The sequence below is a fragment of the Rattus norvegicus genome, chromosome 3, assembly GCF_036323735.1.
Source record: "Rattus norvegicus strain BN/NHsdMcwi chromosome 3, GRCr8, whole genome shotgun sequence".
In the NCBI taxonomy this organism is placed as follows: domain Eukaryota; kingdom Metazoa; phylum Chordata; class Mammalia; order Rodentia; family Muridae; genus Rattus; species Rattus norvegicus.
The window spans coordinates 111,775,045-111,794,440 of record NC_086021.1 but is presented as its reverse complement, the minus strand read 5'-3'; the positions used below and the strand labels follow the sequence as shown (position 1 = coordinate 111,794,440).

Genomic DNA, 19,396 nt, shown 5'->3' with positions numbered 1-19,396 from the left:
TTTGATAAGGAAAGTCTGATTTGTTAAGTAATCCTCTCTTTAAAATCAACTAAGTATCATGCTTATACAGAAATGGAGTGTATTCAAATAAATAATCTATTACAATGAAAACAATTTTGTTCTTTCTCTCTCTGGGCATTTGGTTTTCTGCTTTAGCTTGTTTTGAAATTTGGTGGTTAGAACCCCTTGATATGAGCTCCACAATAAAAGGCACTATCTGATTATTTTTGGTAATTAGAATCTTATGAAAGGACAGAGAGAGGAAGGACATTAAGTAACCAGAATGTAAAGAGGCAGGGGAGTTGCTCTGCATTAACAGGCCTTTGCAGCGTGGGTCTGTGTCAAATCCTTACCTCAGTTTTTTCAAGTCGGGATCAGGGAGATGGACTGAAGTGACCCTTCCTGCTCTACTCTGTCCATGCGACGTGTGTAACAGAGCAGGTGTTGTGTAGTATGTCATCTGTACTGTCACCACCAAGGCAAAACATGTCCTGAGACCTATTCAAGTGTCAGTCACGTGAAGGAACTTCTTTTGTTTTGAAAATACTCTACATTTTCCAGATAATTAGGTGGTGTATATATGAAAACAACTAAAACAATCTAAAGAGAATAAATTACTTATGTCAAAATTAGTATACTCCTTGTTGAAAATATGATGCTTTTTTCAATATATTCCCCCAAAAAAAGAAAAAAATTTAAAATATAAATTAGGACCGAAAGGATGTTTTTATAATAGCTTTAGTGTTTGTGGTTTCTATTTTCTCTTCTTTTTATTGAATGTTTCTTTTGTCTTAAAGTTTACCAACATTTTGTATTTAATTTTTCTATACTTTGTTATCGCAAAGTAACAAAGGAAGTCCAAAATAAAAATTGCCTAATACCTTGAAGAGACTCTGAATAGACCTAATACAACTGTGTAGCGATTTGGAAAATATGGAATATGATAAATATCTCATGGTGTGCTATAAAGATAAATTTACAACATTAAGATCTAACATAAAATTGAATATATAGACAGAATAAAACATGAGTGAGTGGTAACTTGGAGTGGTAATGCCCTCTCCTATGCCCTAGACCTATGTCCTAGGTCTAGGGACATGTTTCGTCTTGATAGTGACATAGTACAGGTGACATACTTAAATTCCCAAAGCCATAAAAATATAAACTTATTCATGGCAATAATTAAACAAAGGGACAAATTAAAAACCCAAATCAAGGCAGGCATGGTGGTGCATGCTGTTAATTTCAGTTCTCTGGACGGAGAAGGAGGCAGATCTCTGTGAGTTTGAGGCCAGCCTGGTCTACATAGTGAGACAATGGACAGACAGACAGATAGACAGCAAAGAAAAACTAGTTGAAGCTCTTGGCACAGATGAGAGGTTTATTTGAATGAAATATGCAGAACTTGTGTAGCTGAACTAACATCAAGCCACTCCCTAAACATCTATGTTTATACCCACAGAAAGCCCCTTAAGGTACAGAGAACTTTTCAGAAAATGAGGCAGAAAATAAGAGCTGGAGGATCGGGAGAGAAGCTGTGAGATCCCATCTTGCAAGCAGGACACCGCTAAAGCAACTATCAACTCATCAGCTGTGCACACTGGCACTAGATCCCCAGGCTCTCCTAACAATCAGTTATGGGACAGAGAAGAACTCCAGGGCCACCCATATACTGTTAATCTGTTGACAATCGACAGGTTTTAGGAGGGAGGGAATGATGTCCAGGTGGATAGCCACTATTTCCACCTGGCTCACCAGGCTCTGAGAGTCAGTTCAAAACTTATGTTGATGGTAAACTCTGTGGGACACTAAACAGACGCACAACTAGCAATAGGAAAGGAGATTTATTGGAAGGTGTTGGTTATATATGACCACGATTATAATGAACTAACTTCTAACACTATAGGCAAGCCTCCAACTACATGCTTCCTTATAGGAGCCACCTTGGTCCTGGTGTCTTCACAGCAATAAACAGTGACTAACAAGTATGAAGTATGTATAGCTGTATTCTATTTAACATATGTATATGCTATTTAAAATACAGTATATATAAAACAAAATTCAAATTTCAAATTATGATACCTATGCAAAAGTCTTATGTAATTTTTTTTTTGGTTCTTTTTTTCGGAGCTGGGGACCGAACCCAGGGCCTTGCGCTTCCTAGGCAAGCGCTCTACCATTGAGCTAAATCCCCAACCCCAAGTCTTCTGTAATTTAATGTTATATAAATATCATTAGCTTTGCTAGCCATATTGAATGGTATTTCATTGACATAATGCTAAAATAGAAGACTGATTTTTAAACAGTAACTTTACCTGTAGTGTTTTTAATGTTTCCTTCAATCCTTCTATTTCTTTTTCTTTGATTTCTGTAGCAAGTTTGTATTTTCCCTTTAAGAAAAATCACACTTCAAAACTTTTTAGTAAATATAAAAGAAGAAAATAGAAGAACTCAAGAGGAGACAAAACCTATACTTTAAACCTAACACTTCACAGATTTTAAACCTATGTCTGCATAAAAAATTATATTTCCAACAGCTTTTAAACATCACAGTATTGTGATAACCTTTATATTATTATCATAAAATATTTTAACTTGACAACTCAATTTATGAGAACACTTCTAAGAGACTCTATACATATTATATAATTATTAAGTTCTTACATAGACTATGCAAGCACCTCTCAGAATTTCCAAAAAAAAAAAGAGTCTAAAAGGCCCTCTATAAATAACAACCCCCCAGGATGCTTATCCTGTATATACAAAATGGCATAGTGTTTGCACATAAGCTACATACATTCTCTTATGCACTTCAAATTATTTCCAGATTACTTATAATACTTTTTTATCTTTATTAACTTGAGTATTTCTTATTTACATTTCGATTATTATTCCCCTTCCCGGTTTCCGGGCCAACATCCCCCTAGCCCCTCCCCCTCCCCTTCTATATTGGTGCTCCCCTCCCCATCCTCCCCCCATTGCCGCCCTCCCCCCAACAATCACGTTCACTGGGGGTTCAGTCTTGGCAGGACCAAGGGCTTCCCCTTCCACTGGTGCTCTTACTAGGCTATTCATTGCTACCTATGAGGTTGGAGCCCAGGGTCAGTCCATGTATAGTCTTTGGGTAGTAGCTTAGTCCCTGGAAGCTCTGGTTGCTTGGCATTGTTGTTCATATGGGGTCTCAAGCCCCTTCAAGGTCTTCCAGTCCTTTCTCTGATTCCTTCAAGGGGGTCCCGTTCTCAGTTCAGTGCTTTGCTGCTGGCATTCACCTATGTATTTACTGTATTCTGGGTGTGTCTCTCAGGAGAGATCTACATCCGGTTCCTGTCAGCCTGCACTTCTTTGCTTCATCCATCTTATCTAGTTTGGTGGCTGTATATGTATGGACCACATGTGGGGCAGGCTCTGAATGGGTGTTCCTTCTGCCTCTGTTCTAAACTTTGCCTTCCTATTCCCTGCCAAGGGTATTCTTGTTCCCCTTTTAAAGGAGTGAAGAAGCATACACATTTTGGTCATCCTTCTTGAGTTTCATGTGTTCTGTGCATCTAGGGTAATGCAAGCATTTGGGCTAATAGCCACATATCAATGAGTGCATACCATGTGTGTTTTTCTGTGATACTTATAATACTTAATACAAAATAAATTCTATACAAATAGCTGTTGTAAAGTACTAGTTATGGAATGACATCATGAATACAATCTATGTATCCAGTATAGAGGCTATTTTTCTTAACTAATATTTTCAATTAGTGGCAAGTTGATCCATGTAAACAAAACTGTGGATACAAAGGGTAAAATATTTTCTAAATAATAAAGTATAGGCATATTTACATCATGAATATAAAGATAAGGGAGAATTCCCTTTAAAAGTCTCTTGCTTTAGAGTATGTCTATAAGTTAATATTGTAAATTCTATGTCCATTGCCATAATAAGAAACATATCAACTATGTTACCATGAGAATATATTCAGTGTCAGGTAGTTCTTGATTTGTTCAAAGTCATGTCTCCTCTCCCAGTTGGCTAGCAACCAGATGCAAATCATCTCAATAATTTTACATTTAAAGCAGGTGCCCACACTGAAAAGGCAGTAGAGCAGTGGTTCTCAGCCTTCCTAATGCTACAACCCTTTGATACAGTTCTCTCGATGATGAAATTATTTCATTTCTACTTCAAAACTGTAATTTTGGCTGGAGAGATGGCTCAGTGGTTAAGAGCACTGTCTGCTCTTCCAGAGGTCCTGAGTTCAATTCCCAGCAACCACATAGTGGCTCACAACCATCTGTAATGAGATCTGAAGCCCTCTTCTGGTGTATCTGAAGACAGCTACAGTGTACTCATAAAATAAATAAACAAATCTTAAAAAAAACTGTAATTTTGCTACTGTTATGAATCACATAGCAGGATATCTGCTATGCAATCCCCAATGGGCCATGACCCACAGGTTGAGAACCACTGCACTAGCCCATGGCTCATAGAAACAGGTAGAAGGGAGTAATGTCAGTTTGGATGCTCAAGAAGCCTGAGTTCTAGCCCTAATTTTCCCACGTAAAATCCTCCCACCTGTTAGGCCTGAATAGCCTCAATCATAAAATCACAAACATCAACTCACAAAATTAACTCAGGTCTTTCTGCTTGTAAGATTTTAATCAACCAATATTTCCACTATTTTATTACTAACATTCACTTTTATTATAGTAAACAATGATGATAAATTCATTTAACTATGTTTTAAGTTATTTTGAAAAATAATAGCTACCTTTTCTTCTTCCAAGGCATAAATCTTCATTTGCAGCTGGTCAGTTTTTAAAATCAAAAACAGGTAAGCAAATTTTTAACAGTGATTTCTATCAATCAGTATGAGTATCTAAGTATTTATACTTCTATATTAAGTACATACAGTTTAAGCATGTTCTCACATTCAGAAAATATAAATATATGAAAGAGAAGGAAAGACAATCACTATAGCACGTAGATAACTAAATCACTTAAACACCAATCATTTCTTTGAAGTTTGGTTTAACCCTCCAAAAATCTTAAATATCTAATGGTTTTACTATATACTTTTAAGCAGCAGCATGTAACATTTTCTTTTTTGTTTTTTCGGAGCTGGGGACCGAACCCAGGGCCTTGCGCTTGCTAGGCAAGCGCTCTACCACTGAGCTAAATCCCCAACCCCGTAACATTTTCTAAAGGTGTAATTTTATGAAATCGTAACATTTGTATTTGCATGAGCAGTAATTATATCCTGTTTGCTTAAATACTTATCATAGTGAAATAATTACCTTTATTTTTTAAATGTTATGTTTTAATAATTTATTTCTTTTTATTCACTTCACATCCTGTTCACAGCCCTCATCTTCCTCCTCTCCTCCCAGTTCCATCCTTCATTGTCCCTTCCCTTCTCCTCAGAGCAGGGGAGCCCCCCTTGGGCACCACCCACTCTGGGACATCTAGCTCCAGCAGGACTAGGCACTTCCTCTCCCACTGAGGCCCAACCAGGCCGTCCAGGTAGGAGCCGGGGATCTAATGGTAGGGAATGGAGACTGAGACAGCCCCTGCTCCACTTGTTAGGGAAGAAGACCAAGCTACACATTTGCTACAAATGTATTGGGGGGGGGGATTAGGTCCAGCCCCAAAAAAATGTTATTTTAAAAAAGCAAGATAAAAGTGAATATTTCAAAGGAAAAAATAAAATATTCTAATCAGCATTAATGACTTTAGCAATACTTTTTCTTTGTGACGTCTCTCTTTTTCCGCACTCTTCATTTACATTCAAGAATTCTTTACTTAAAATAAACACAGGGCTACAAATGCAGCGCAGTGATAAAGAGCTTTCTAGCCATGTGCAAGGCCCTGCGATCAGGCTCTAGCCCTGGAAATAAGCAAGCATGAGGATCTGCAGGCGTCTCCTGCACCCTCAGTTGTCAGGATGTTCTCATGGGCCCAGTCTCTGGTGAGGGCAAAGACGCAGGAGTCTGTGGTCTAGAGAACACTGTTACACTGGGGTTTCTGCTTTCTCACTCCTCAGTTAAAACTCATAACTCAAGTTAGACTTACTGCAAATTAAATGAAGAAAGATTTCTTGTTTAAACCAGTTCATCCCAAGATGTAAATTATCACTAACCTCAACCAACTAGTGATGTTGATACACAGGTTTATTTCTTCATGTGTTTCTTTTTCTCCACACACACACACTTGTATGAAAATAAAGATTAAAAAGAGATAAATACTGAGGACAGGAATATAAGGAACAACTTCCAGAGGCTATCCTGTATCTTGGGGTACCTTCCTAAGGAGTACAGATAAATCTGAGAAAGTCAAAGATAATGCACTTCAATTTAATGAGGTTATAATTTCATTTCTTTAAAATATTTTAGTTTTATTTTCAGTTACTGGTGGTTGCTATTCATGGAGGCTTCAGCAGATAGCACATAAGGATAGCCTCCCTCCCTACATCTTCTTTCGTTTTTTTAGGGATTGGGGGGGGGGTGTTTTGTTTTGCTGTTGTTTATTTGTTTGTTTTTCAGACACAGCCTCTCTGTGTATCCCTACCTGGCCTGGACCTCACAATATAGACCAGGTTGGCCTTGAACTCACAGAGATCCATCTGCTTCTACCTCCAGGATTAAAGGAATGTGCCTCCATGCCTGGCTTCACATCTTTCTCTTAATATATTTAATTACTGGTGAGTTGATCCATAAACCATGCATGGTTCAAACAACTGACTTTGGTAAAGAGGCAGCATGGGAAACACGGGAAAGGTAAGACAATAGCATACTGTCACAAAAGGATGAGGGTGAATGAGCATGTATCTGAATTATTTAGAAAAGATACATCACCAGAAAACATTTTTTTCCAAATTTCTCCATACTATCATGAGTGAGAAGTAAAAGTAGTTTTATTTCCTGCTATCAATAATATTATCATTTTTGTTTCTGTGTGCTCAGATAATAGTTTGTCAAAATACTTACTGCAGAAGGAAAAATACAAAATTACTGCAGAATTAGTCTATCAGCATGAAAATTACCTGATTTTTAAAAACTCCCATTGCTTCTTTGTGTTGCTTTATTAATGCCTCCTTTTGATTCTGAAGAGTCTCCTATTTGAAAAATTATGAGAACATAAAAAGAAAATTATGAGAAGTTGAAACAAATCCCAATTTGGTCTATGATTAAAGTAAAAGTTAAGCACAGGAGCCTAGGCAGACGTCTCAGAGGGTAAGGACGTTGGTGCTTTTGTGGAGGACCCTGGGTCAGCACCATGTGGCAGCTAAAACCATCTGTAATCCCAACTCCGAAGAATCATATGCCCTCTTCTGACCTCAGTGGGCATCTGGCATGCACATGATAGGCATACACATGAAGACACTTATACAATGACACAAGATAAATATTAAAATATCATAAAGCACATTTATTTCTACATATTCTCTTGAACTATGACTTCAATCAATTTAATTATCTTTTGGCCATAGAATTGCTTTCACTTGCTTCTTATAATAAAGACACACTGCTTTAAAACTTTTTAGACTCTAGATATAGCTGACTCCAAAGTTTTCTTCAATGCCAAGCCAGCCATGATAAGTCACATCCATTACAGCACTTGGGAGGGAAAGATTAGGAATTCAAGGTCCATCACGATTACATAGAAGGTTCCAGGATATTCTGAACTACATGAGACACTGTCTCAAAACAAAAAAAAAAGGAAGGAAAACAAGAAGGGGGAGGGAGGGAGAGAAAGAGAAATTCTAACTAAAGTTATTACCATTAGCAACCATCATACACAAGAAGAATTATTGTCTTGGGGCTGGGATTTCCGTAGAAGTGAACTTTTTTATCTAAGTATATATAGCCAATGACATTTACTTCTTCAAGTTCACCAAACTATTTTTTGTAAAACCAAGGCACAGGAAAGAATTTCACTTTTGTCTTTCTCCTCCTCCTCCTTCCTTCCTCCATCCCTCCCCCCCTCCATCTCGCCCTGTCTCTATCTCACTCTCGCTGTCTCACTCTCTCTCTCTTTCTGCGTGTTGGGGCCGGGGTCAGAAGACAACTCAGGTGTTGGTCCACCTTATTTGAGATTGTTTCTTGTGCACTGCCTTGTACTCCAGGCTAACTGGCCATGAAGGGGTAGTCTGCACCTGCACTGTCCAGTCTATACCTCCCACTTTCATGCAGGAGCACTGGAACTGCAGGCACACACTGTCTCATCTGAGAATTCAAACTCATCCTCATTCATGCACAGCAAGCACTGTACCCACTGAGGCGTCTCCCCAGTCCCAGGCATTTTCACATATATGGCCCTATTTTTCACCTCTCCCTTTTTTCGGGTGAAACTGTATGTCTGGTCCTTTAGGCTTAATATTTAACTTTAATTGAATTAAAATGTAAATACTTTGGGCTCAGAGGTTAAAAGCACTGATTGTTCTTCCAGGTGCCCTGAGTTCAATTCCCAGCAACCACATGGCAGCTCACAACAATCTATAATGAAATCTGGTGCCCTCTTGTGGATGCAGACTTACATGAAGGAGAACATCGTATATATAATAAAGAATATATAATTCACTCATTCAGGAATTCAAGGCCCATACCTAAACATAGTAAAAGCAATACAGCAAGCCAATAGCCAACATCAAATTAAATGGAGAGAAACTTGAAACAATACCACTAAAATTAGACTAGACAAGGCTGCCCACTCTCTCCCCACCTATTCAATACAGTACTCAAAGTCCTCACCAGAGCATCAAAAGGATGTCAATGGAATACAAATTGGAAAGGAAGAAATCAAAATATTACTATTTGCAGATGATATGATAGTATACATGAGTGGCACCAAAAATTCCACCAGAGAACTACAGCTGATAAACAACTTCGGCAAAGTGGCTGGACATAAAATTAACTCAAACAAATCAGCAGCCTTCCTCTACTCAAAGGATAAACAGGCTGAGAAAGAAATTAGAGAAATGACACCCTTTACAATAGTCCCAAATAATATAAAATACCTTGGTATGACTATAATCAAGCAAGTGAAAGATTAGTGTGGGGCTGGAGAGATGGCTCAGTGGTTAAGAGCACCGACTGCTCTTCCAGAGGTCCTGAGTTCAAATCCCAGCAACCACATGGTGGCTCACAGACATCTGTAATGGGATCTGATGCCCTCTTCTGGTGCGTCTGAAAACAGCTATGGGGTGTTCATATAAATAAAGTAAAAAAAAAAAAAAAAGAAAGAAAGAAAGATTAGTGTGACAAGAACTTCAAGTCTCTGAAGAAAGAAATTAAAGAAGCTCTCAGAAGATGGAAAGATCTCCCAGGCTCATGGATTGGCAGGGTTAATATTGTAAAAATGGCCATTTTGCCAAAAGCAGTCTACAGATTCAATGCAATCCCCATCAAAATTCCAACTCAATTCTTCATAGAGTTAGAAAAAGCAATTTGAAAATTCATTTGGAATAACAAAAAAACTCAGAATAACTAAAACTATTCTCAACAATAAAAGAACTTCTGGGGGAACCACCATCCCTGACCTCAAACAGTATTATAGAGCAATCATAATAAAAAACTGCACGGTACTGGTACAGAGACAGGCAAGTAGATCAGTGGACTAGAATTGAAGACCCAGAAATGAACCCACCCACCTATGGTCATTTGATCTTTGACAAAGGAACTAAAACTATCCAGTGGGAAAAAATGGTGCTGGTTCAACTGGAGGTCAGCATGTAGAAGAAAGCAAACTGATCCATTCTTATCTCCTAGTACAAAGCTCAAGTCCAAGTGGCTCAAGGACCTCCACATAAACCAGATACACTGAAACGAATAGAAAAGAAAGTGGGGAAGAGCCTTGAACACATAGGCACAGGGGAAAATTTCCTGAACAAAACACCAATGGCTTATGTTTTAAGTTCAACAATAGACAAATGGGACCTCTTCAAATTGCAAAGCTTCTGTAAGGCAAAAGACACTGTCAATAGGACAAAATAGCAACCAACAGATTGGGAAAGGATCTTTATCAATCCTACAGCTGATAGAGGGCTAAAATCCAATATATACAAAGAACTCAAGAAGTTAGACTCCAGAGAATCAACTAACCCTATTAAAATGGGGGTACAAAGCTAAACGAAGAATTCTCAGCTGAGGACTATCGAATGGCCAAGAAGTACCTAAAGAAATGTTCAACATCCTTAGTCATCAGGAAAATGCAAATCAAAACAACCCTGAGATTTCACCTCACACCAGTCAGGATGGCTAAGATCAAAAACTCAAGTGATAGCAGATGCTGGTGAGGATGTGGAGAAAGAGGAACACTCCTCCATTGTTGGTGGGATTGCAAGCTGGTACAACCACTCTGGAAATCAGTCTGGCAGTTCCTCAGAAAATTGGACATAGTACTACCTGAGGACCCAGTTATACCAGTCCTGGGCATATACCCAAAAGATGATCCAACCTATAATAAGGGCACATGCTCTACTATGTTCATAGCAGCCTTATTTATAATAGCCAGAAGCTGGAATGAACCCAAATGTTCTTCAACAGAGGAATGGATACAGAAAATGTAGTACATCTACACAATGGAGTACTATGCAGCTATCAAAAACAATGACTTCATGAAATTCATAGGCAAATGGATGAACTAGAAAATACCATCATCCTGAGTGAGGTAACCCAGTCACAAAAGAACACACATGGTATGCATTCACTGATAAGTGAATATTAGCCCAAAAGCTCAGAATATCCAAGATACAATTTATAGACCACATGAAACTCAGGAAGAAGAAAGACCAAAGTGTGGATATTTCAGTCCTTCTTAGAATGAGGATCAAAATACTCACAGGAGGAAATACAGAGACAAAGTATGGATCAGAGACTGAAAGAAAGGCCATTCAGAGACTGCCCTACCTGGGGGATCCATCCCACATACAGTCACCAAATCCAGATACTGTTGGGGATGCCAAGAAGTAAATGCTGATAAGAACCTGATATAGCTGTCTCCTGAGAGGCTCCACCAGAGCCTGACAAATATAGAGGCAGATGCTCACAGCCAACCATTGGACTGAGAATAGGATCCCCAAAGGAGGAGTTAGAGAAAGGACTCAGGTAGCTGAGGGGGTTGGCAATACCATAGAAAGAACAACATTATCAACCAACCAGACACTCCAAAGTTCCCAGGGACTATACCAACCAAAGAGTACACATGGAGCAACCCCTGGCTCCAGTAGTATATGTAGCAAAGGATTGCTTTGTCGGTCATCAATGGGAAGAGAGGCCCTTGGTCCTGTGAAGACTAGATGCCCTAGGGTAGGGGAATGCCAGGACAGGGAGGAAGGGAGGGAGTAGGATGAAAGTAGTGGGTTGGTGGGTGGGGGGGCACCCTCATGGAGGCAGGGGGTGGGGGAATGGGATGGAGGTTTCCAGAGGGGAAACCGGAAAGGGAATAACAAAATTTGAAATATAGATAAAGAAATATCCAAGGAAAAAATAAAAAATTAAAAAATAGAAATATTTTAATCAAAGTCAAGGGGCTACAGAGATGGTGCAATGGTTAAGAACACTTGCTGTGGGATACTGTCTTCTAGATGTGACAGCAAAGCTATACCCATGAAATACCAATAGTCTAGTTGCCTAAACAAGACTGCATGATAACCACACCGGGTGACATACCAATGTGGATGGAGGAAATTTCACAATAGCTGTTGAGGGATGAAGAATCAGTTTTTTTCAGGGATAATTTCTCTGATAGATTAGTCCATCCCAGGAGGTCAGCATTAAACACTTTTATATATGAGCAACACTAACTGAACTAAGTAACAATAATAAAGAAGAAGTCATAAATTTGAGAAGGGATGGAGGGACATGGGAAAAGTTAGAGAAGAGAGGAATTGATGGAAGCTATGTAAATGTAGTACTTGGGTATGAATTTCCCAAAATTAAAATATTTAAATTTTAAAATAAGAAATTGCCCCTTGGGAAAAAACATCTTATCCTCAAACTTACAGATAGAATTTGTTCTAAGTATTCAAACAATTCTCTCCCTCAGAGTCAATAACACCCTTATACAGTGAGATATCCCTAAGATCTCAAAAATTTACTTTGTTCCAATTTGTGACTTACCTTTAGATCCCCACATTAAAAATATGATAGTCTCCCTTATGAAGACTACCCATACTACATCCATTTCCTTTTTTTTCTTTCTTTCTTTAAAGGAGGCAGGATCTTAGTCTCTCAATGCCAATTCTTTCACCGGGTAGCCTGACACCCAGGATGCTGACCTTGAACTCTCAAGCACAATCCTGCCCCAGCCTCCCAAGCGACTAAGACTACAGGCGTGCACCACCACACCTGGCCCATCCATTTGCTGAGAAGAGATTTTTTTTTTCCCCTGGGGAAACATAAACAAACATCTACTCATTCCAGAAAGAGCATTGATAACATAGCAAAAACAAAGTAAAAACCAATTCCACTCAAGTCTAGTTTAGTGAACCAATGACTTTAACTGGGGTTACTTGTAGGAATGGAAGTAACTTACAGATGGAATGCCACTGAAAAGGAGTCTCTCCACTCCCAGCAACTGCTAATGGTACGGATACACCCTCAGAAAGAGGAGGCGTCTCGTGCTCTACTGGTCTACTGTCCTGTAGTCCCCCAGCTTTCACAAGGGAACATTAGTAGGTGCAGTCCTGTGATTAGTCCTACGAGGAATCACACATGGCTGCTCTGGTTTCAAGATGGCAATGGCCACATCATGCCTGGAGGACAGAGTTCCCCAACTTCAGCACTTTCCTCTGGCTCTTATAGTCTTTCTGTCTCCTCTTTCACAATTTTCCCTGAATCTTGGAAAGAGTAATAGTTGTGTATTATTATTTTAAAGCTCTATTTAAGGCAAAAATTTGGGTGTCTGTGAGAAAGCCACAATCTTTTGTTCTCAGTAGTTTGACTATCTAAGGTAATCACTGCCCAGTGCAGAAAAGAAGCTTCCCTGACAAAGGCCAACTGCAGTAGTAATCTATGGGCATAAACAAAAATGTCTGGAAAGCAAGCTAATGATATTCATCATATTCATTAACACTTTAGTAATAGCTTCCCTGCTGAAGCCTATGTCCTTCCCAGACACATTTTCACCCTGGCATGCCATACTGAGTGTGTGCTCCTTCCTCTGAAGCAGACCTTAAATATAATAAAAATGCATTTGTCTGCATCCATAATAGTTGTGCCCCTACTGTGCCAGCAGGCAGGCACATGTCGCCTGGCATGTTGATAGGGTAGCACACAGGACTGACTGTTAAAACAATTCTCTCCAGCATCTGCATGGTGCCTTCTAACATTCCAAAAGTAGGGAAGGAGACTCCCTTCCCTACTCAGCTTTATCTCTCCATGTTCTGCAACCATAGAGTATAACGTGTTCAGAAGCAATTTTACCATATAGTTATGGCACAAAGCCACCAGCAGTTGCAACAGTCTCTATTGTTTGTGGAGGCCTCAGGATCCTGGCCAACAAAATCTTGTCTTCTGAGTAATCTTTCCCAAACATACAGAGTGCCTTCTGCATTTAAACTCCCTGGATGATAGTTTCCTATTTAAACATACAGAGTGCCTTCTGCATTTAAACTCCTGGATGATAGTTTCCTATTTAAAGGCACACACTCTTGTAATACTTTCTCAGTCACCTGGTTGAGTTTCAACTGCAATTTATCCAACCATAAAACTCCCAAGAACTCCCAGCTGTGCCCTGCATGATGTGCACACTGATTCCCATCCTTGCTCCTTCAGGTGTGTGCACACATTTAAGGTGTTTTTCTCAACCTGTAACCTACTCAAAGAGAGCAGTACATGAGACCTTCATACATAAGGCAAACTGGGTCTATGGTACCCTAATCTTTTTTACCTGCACTGCTCTTTTATTTTGTTGCTGCTGCTGCTGCTAACTAACGCTGTTGTTTTGACCCCTGTAGTGAACTGTTTCTCAAGCTTAAAAGCATTCCAGGGGTTTAAAAGCAGTGAATTTGGTTTCTTGTTATTTTTAGCTAAATACTTCATCTTGACCCAGATCTTGTCCTTTTTTTCTGTTTTTTTTTTCTTTTTCTTATCTCCAGACCCAATTTATATACCAAGCTAACCCACCAGAACCTCTTTACCTCATACAATTTATGGATCTTAGCATGGCCACAAACACCCACACACATCCATGCTAGCTAGCACCAAAGTTCCACCTTCTTAACTACCAGAAAAACACACTCTTAAGCATCTTGGAACCTGGGCATTGCACACCATTTCCCCCATGCCTCTTTCCTTGTTCTTGCTTTCCTTTTTACCTCACTTTCCAGTTCTTCATTGTTAAACTCTTTTCATAGATTCCAAGCTTTTGGAACCCACATGGAGCTATTTAACATAAATCTATTTTGTACTTTCTTTTCCTTACCCCTACCCACTTCCTTACAGTAAGCCAGGACTGGCTTCTCATCATCATATTAGCAGCAGGCGTGTGCTCTCCCACTGGTGGGCCAAGTCTTATGAGGACATCATGCAGTTACCACAACTGTTCTGATTTCAAGACTGAAACAGACACATCATGCCTGGAGGCAGCTTTTCACAACACATGCAACCATATATACATACATATATACATACACACAGATATACTATTCATTCTACTTTTATATATATTCACGTTATATTCATACATATACACATATTGGTACTTCTTTATGTATATTTAAGGACTTAAATGTAATATAGTTTTAAATGAAAAATGACCAGCTGAGTGTAATGGTGTATACTTTTAATCCTAGCACTGGGAGGTTGAAGCAAGCAGATCTCTGTGAGTTCAAAGCCAGGCTAGTGGATACATCAAGTTCCAGGCCAACCAGGACTACAATGAGACCCTGTCTCAAAAAGAGAGAAAAAAATCAAACATACTAATGTGAGACTGGGCAGAGTTCAAGAATATTTTGATAATTAGCAACTTTTATATACAATATATCTCTTTGAAAGCTATTTATAATAAACTATTGCTCATATAGAAAAGACTTAGTCCTTATAATTCAAAGGAGGAGACATTCTAACAGTCTAGTCTCTAAGCTACAAACTTACTAAGATACAAGTTGATTGGTTAGGCACTCTCCCTAAGTTAAATCTAGGTTTAATTTTATTTGTTGACAGATAAGTTTTCAAATTGAAATAGAAAAATATCAGGCATGCTACAACAGTCTTCACTGAACTAACCAAGATGACAGAACTCATCTTACTCAGCAAAGCTTGCCAGTTACCAAAAGTGAGGTAACATTACCATCAGGTGTGCTTCTGGAAACACCTATGACTTCAGAATACTGAAGAAACAACGTTTAGAACTTCAGCAGGAATCCAGGTTGTACAGTCAACCATGCCAATGTTCCAATGCCTTCTAAGGACACATATGCACTAAACCAATGTCAGAAAGGCCGAAGCAAAGGCCCCGGCTGATCTTCATATGCACAGTCCTCAGCTCTGTAATACCCCAAAGCCAAATCCCCTGAGAGATTGTTAACGGCTATGTTGAACACCCACAATTGGCTTCACACTATGAAGGAAGCGTGATTGTAAAGGATATTTCAGTCTTTCAGGACACTTTCAGGACTAACACTTGGTGGCACCAGAGGACCTTAATGGAATTTCTCAAAAAGTTAAACGAAACTGCACATGAGAACAAAGACTGACTAGAAACCATACTCAACTGTACCACTAATAGAAGTTTTACTAAGACTGCTGAGGCTGTCCCTGGTGATTATTTTTGTGTCAGCAGAACCCTCCTAATTAAACTGTCATTCTTGTGAATCCAAACCTCAGTTCCTGTAAATGGGCTTCCTAAAACTAACCTTATAAAGGGTTCTGTGTTCTCATCACTGCCTACTTCTTCCCAGGACTAACTGAACTTCTTGCCATGGAGCTACAGATCTGAGAGTAAAAGGAATTTCTGGAATATTCCTAAATAGCTCTCTAGTGACACAGCATTTGCTTTGTCAGCATTTTTATTAGAAAACCTTGTAAAGCCTTGTCACTTATTCAGAACCTTGATGTCCCCATCATCTGCAGTCTTAAAGAAAGACAGCAAATAGCATTTCTGTTATTCATGCTCTCCCACTGCCCCCACACTGCTAAGACTATGAGGCTCCACAGCACTTTATGGGCTTTCACCAAATGTCTTAGAGGTTGTCCTACAAAACTGTCTGTTCTCCCCTGCTTTGAGCCATTTCTTTGCTTCAGAAAAACCTAGTAAAGTACTTCAAGGGATTAATACAATGTGTCTCAAAATCATATCAACACTGAATGTTAGTACATTCCTTCTACATGTTTTAAAATTCAAAGATATCTACTTGAAATTACTCAAAAGAAAATGAAATACCTAGAAGCCATGTTAGAAAAATCAGTTGCGGGTTGGGGATTTAGCTCAGTGGTAGAGCGCTTGCCTAGCAAGCACAAGGCCTTGGGTTTAGTCCCCAGCTCAGGAAAAAAAAAGAAAAAGAAAAAGAAAAAAAAAGAAAAATCAGTTGCTTTGGCTTTTAGAGCAATGGCTAAACTCCAAGGCATATATTTGGAACGCCTAAATGAACAGATATCAGTTTTCACTCTCCAATACCTAGACTGCCATACTACCAAGATATTTAAGAGTAGAAAATGCTAAGAAAACTTTATTTTTTTATTAACTTGAGTATTTCTTATATACATTTCGAGTGTTATTCCCTTTCCCGGTTTCCGGGCAATCATCCCCCCTCCCCTTTTTTACGGGTGTTCCCCTCCCCATCCTCCCCCCCTTGTTGCCCTCCCCCCAACAATCTAGTTCACTGGGGGTTCAGTCTTAGCAGGACCCAGGGCTTCCCCTTCCACTGGTGCTCTTACTAGGCTATTCATTGCTACCTATGAGGTCAGAGTCCAGGGTCAGTCCACGTATAGTCTTTAGGTAGTGGCTTAGTCCCTGGAAGCTCTGGTTGCTTGGCATTGTTGTACATATGGGGTCTCGAGCCCCTTCAAGCTCTTCCAGTCTAAGAAAACTTTAGAAACAGGCTGTTTTCTAGAAATAAAACAACTCCCAATCAAGAGAAATGGATCAGGAAGGAAAATATATAGTACAGATAGTCTTTACTCCTGGGCCTACAGAGAGATAGATCAAGAATCAAGAAATAAGAACCTATCTGGCATAGTAGTGCTTGCCTTTAATCCTAGCATTCAGGAAGAAGAGGTAGGTGAATTTCTGTGAATTCCAGGCCACCCTGGTCTTCAAAGTGAGATCCTGGGGGTGGAGGGAGACAGATGGACAGAAAGAAAGAGGGGGCAGAAGAAGGAAGGAAGGAAGGGAGGAAGGAAGGAAGGAAGGAAGGAAGGAAGGAAGGAAGGAAGGAAGGAAGTGGGGGAGGGAGGGAGAAAAAGAAGGAAAAGGGAGGGGAAGGAAGGATAGATGGATGAACCAACAAACTAAGACCTGCAGGCCAGCTTTGACCAGCTACCTGTTTTGTAAAATCAGTAAGCTAAGAATTCTTTTCGAATTTTAAATAGTTTAAAAGAAAAGTCAAAAAAGGAATAACATACTTACCCATCTAAGTACTACCCATGGCTGTTAAATAGCTGTGATGGAAGACTGACTGGCCCACAAAGTCTGAAATGTTTACCATAGTTCTGTACATGAAAAGCATGTGGATTCCTAATCTAGTCATCAGAGTCACCAACTGCAATACTTTATGAGGTTTTTAATTCTTTATGCATGCCTGAGTATTTTATCTCTTCCTTGTTAACAATCCAGAACCTTCAATGAGAAAATGCATATTATTTCTTAAATGACATCTCCAGTGTCATTAACCTCAATATTGTTTTCTGAATTCTTGGCCACCTGTGGGATGAGTTCAGCAATAGACTGAAATCGTGACTTGGAGATGGCTTCTAGTCACATGGTTTAAATTGGGTTCTCTTTTTATGAGAACTAAGTTATGAGTAATCTACAGTCCAATAATGATCTTTTTCCTTGGCATTTTTCAATGTTGGCATGTCAAATGTGAGACTCAAGTTTAAATTCTCTTTTATAGATACTGTCCTATCTAATAAACCAGTGATCAAAAAGACAGGAAACACATACACACACGCATACACAGTATATACTGAATATAATATATATTATAACATAAAACGTTATATCATATATAAACATCCATCTCCAAATCAATAATACCTGATACCACAACTTCATAAAACGGTATAGGTTTGATTTATTACATTCTACATAATAATGGTCTCCTTCAGGTCAAGCTGAAGGAGTACTAAGGACTGAAATCACTTGAAAAGAACAGAACAGAACATTCGAAACGTAGAGGTTCTGAGAACATCAGTCTCAAAATCATTTTGTTTTTGTCAGAAAACTTGTTCCTAATAGTTTTTAATAAGAACATTTTTTAAAAAAATAATAAAACTGCATCACTGTTTGTTTTGGACCAATGCATAAACTCAGATACTTGCTTACTTGGGTTTATAAAACAACACTTCGGTCTTCCTGGTTGCTGCCGCTGCAGAGAGCCCCTGGGCAGCACCCCACGAGCGAACTTGAGCCTCGGGACCACAGGTAAGACCAAATTTTCTGCTGCAAGAAAGCTGCCTGGTGAGCTTGGGACACATGGAAGCAGAATTTCTCTAGAACCGGGCACGTTCTGTGTTTACCGGAAGTCCCACACCCGCGGATCCCGGCCCGCAGCAGCTCTCTGCTCCCAGACCCGGTGAGAGAGAGACCCAACCGCCTGGTCAGGTGGGAACTCCTGAGGCTGCAGAGCGGAAGAGACCACCAACACTGCTCACCCCTGCCCACATCCCCGGCCCAAGAGGAAACTGTATAAGGCCTCTGGGCTCCCGTGGGGGAGGGCCCAGGAGCGGCAGGACCCCTGCAAGAGACACCGCCGGACCCTGAAGGAAACAGACCGGATAAACAGTTCTCTGCACCCAAATCCCGTAGGAGGGAGAGCTAAACCTTCAGAGAGGCAGACAAGCCTGGGAAACCAGAAGAGACTGCTCCCTGCACACACATCTCGGACGCCAGAGGAAAAAGCCAAAGACCATCTGGAACCCTGGTGCACTGAAGCTCCCGGAAGGGGCGGCACAGGTCTTCCTGGTTGCTGCCGCTGCAGAGAGCCCCTGGGCAGCACCCCACGAGCGAACCTGACCCTCGGGACCACAGGTAAGACCAAATTTTCTGCTGCAAGAAAGCTGCCTGGTGAACTCAAGACACAGGCCCACAGGAACAGCTGAAGACCTGTAGAGAGGAAAAACTACACGCCTGAAAGCAGAACACTCTGTCCCCATAACTGACTGAAAGAGAGGAAAACAGGTCTACAGCACTCCTGACACACAGGCTTATAGGACAGTCTAGCCACTGTCAGAAATAGCAGAACAAAGT

The 19,396-nt window shown here is 39.9% G+C and overlaps 1 protein-coding gene across 5 annotated transcripts in view; it reads right to left on the bottom strand.

Annotated features, from left to right (window-relative positions):
• The window catches only part of Ccdc73 (coiled-coil domain containing 73), a 141,818-nt gene that overhangs the window by 85,148 nt on the left and 37,274 nt on the right, over nt 1–19,396 (bottom strand). For 2 of the 5 annotated variants that reach the window (XM_063284942.1, XM_006234667.5), the window contains exons 4-6: nt 7,029–7,100; nt 4,758–4,793; nt 2,316–2,390 (exon numbers count right to left, since the gene is read on the bottom strand). In XM_063284942.1, coding sequence (XP_063141012.1) covers nt 2,316–2,390; nt 4,758–4,793; nt 7,029–7,100 — 183 coding nt within the window. Of the gene's footprint in view, nt 1–2,315; nt 2,391–4,757; nt 4,794–6,125; nt 6,196–7,028; nt 7,101–19,396 lie in introns of those variants that run through there. The other 3 variants (XM_063284943.1, XM_063284945.1, XM_063284944.1) reach the window with 2 other exon arrangements.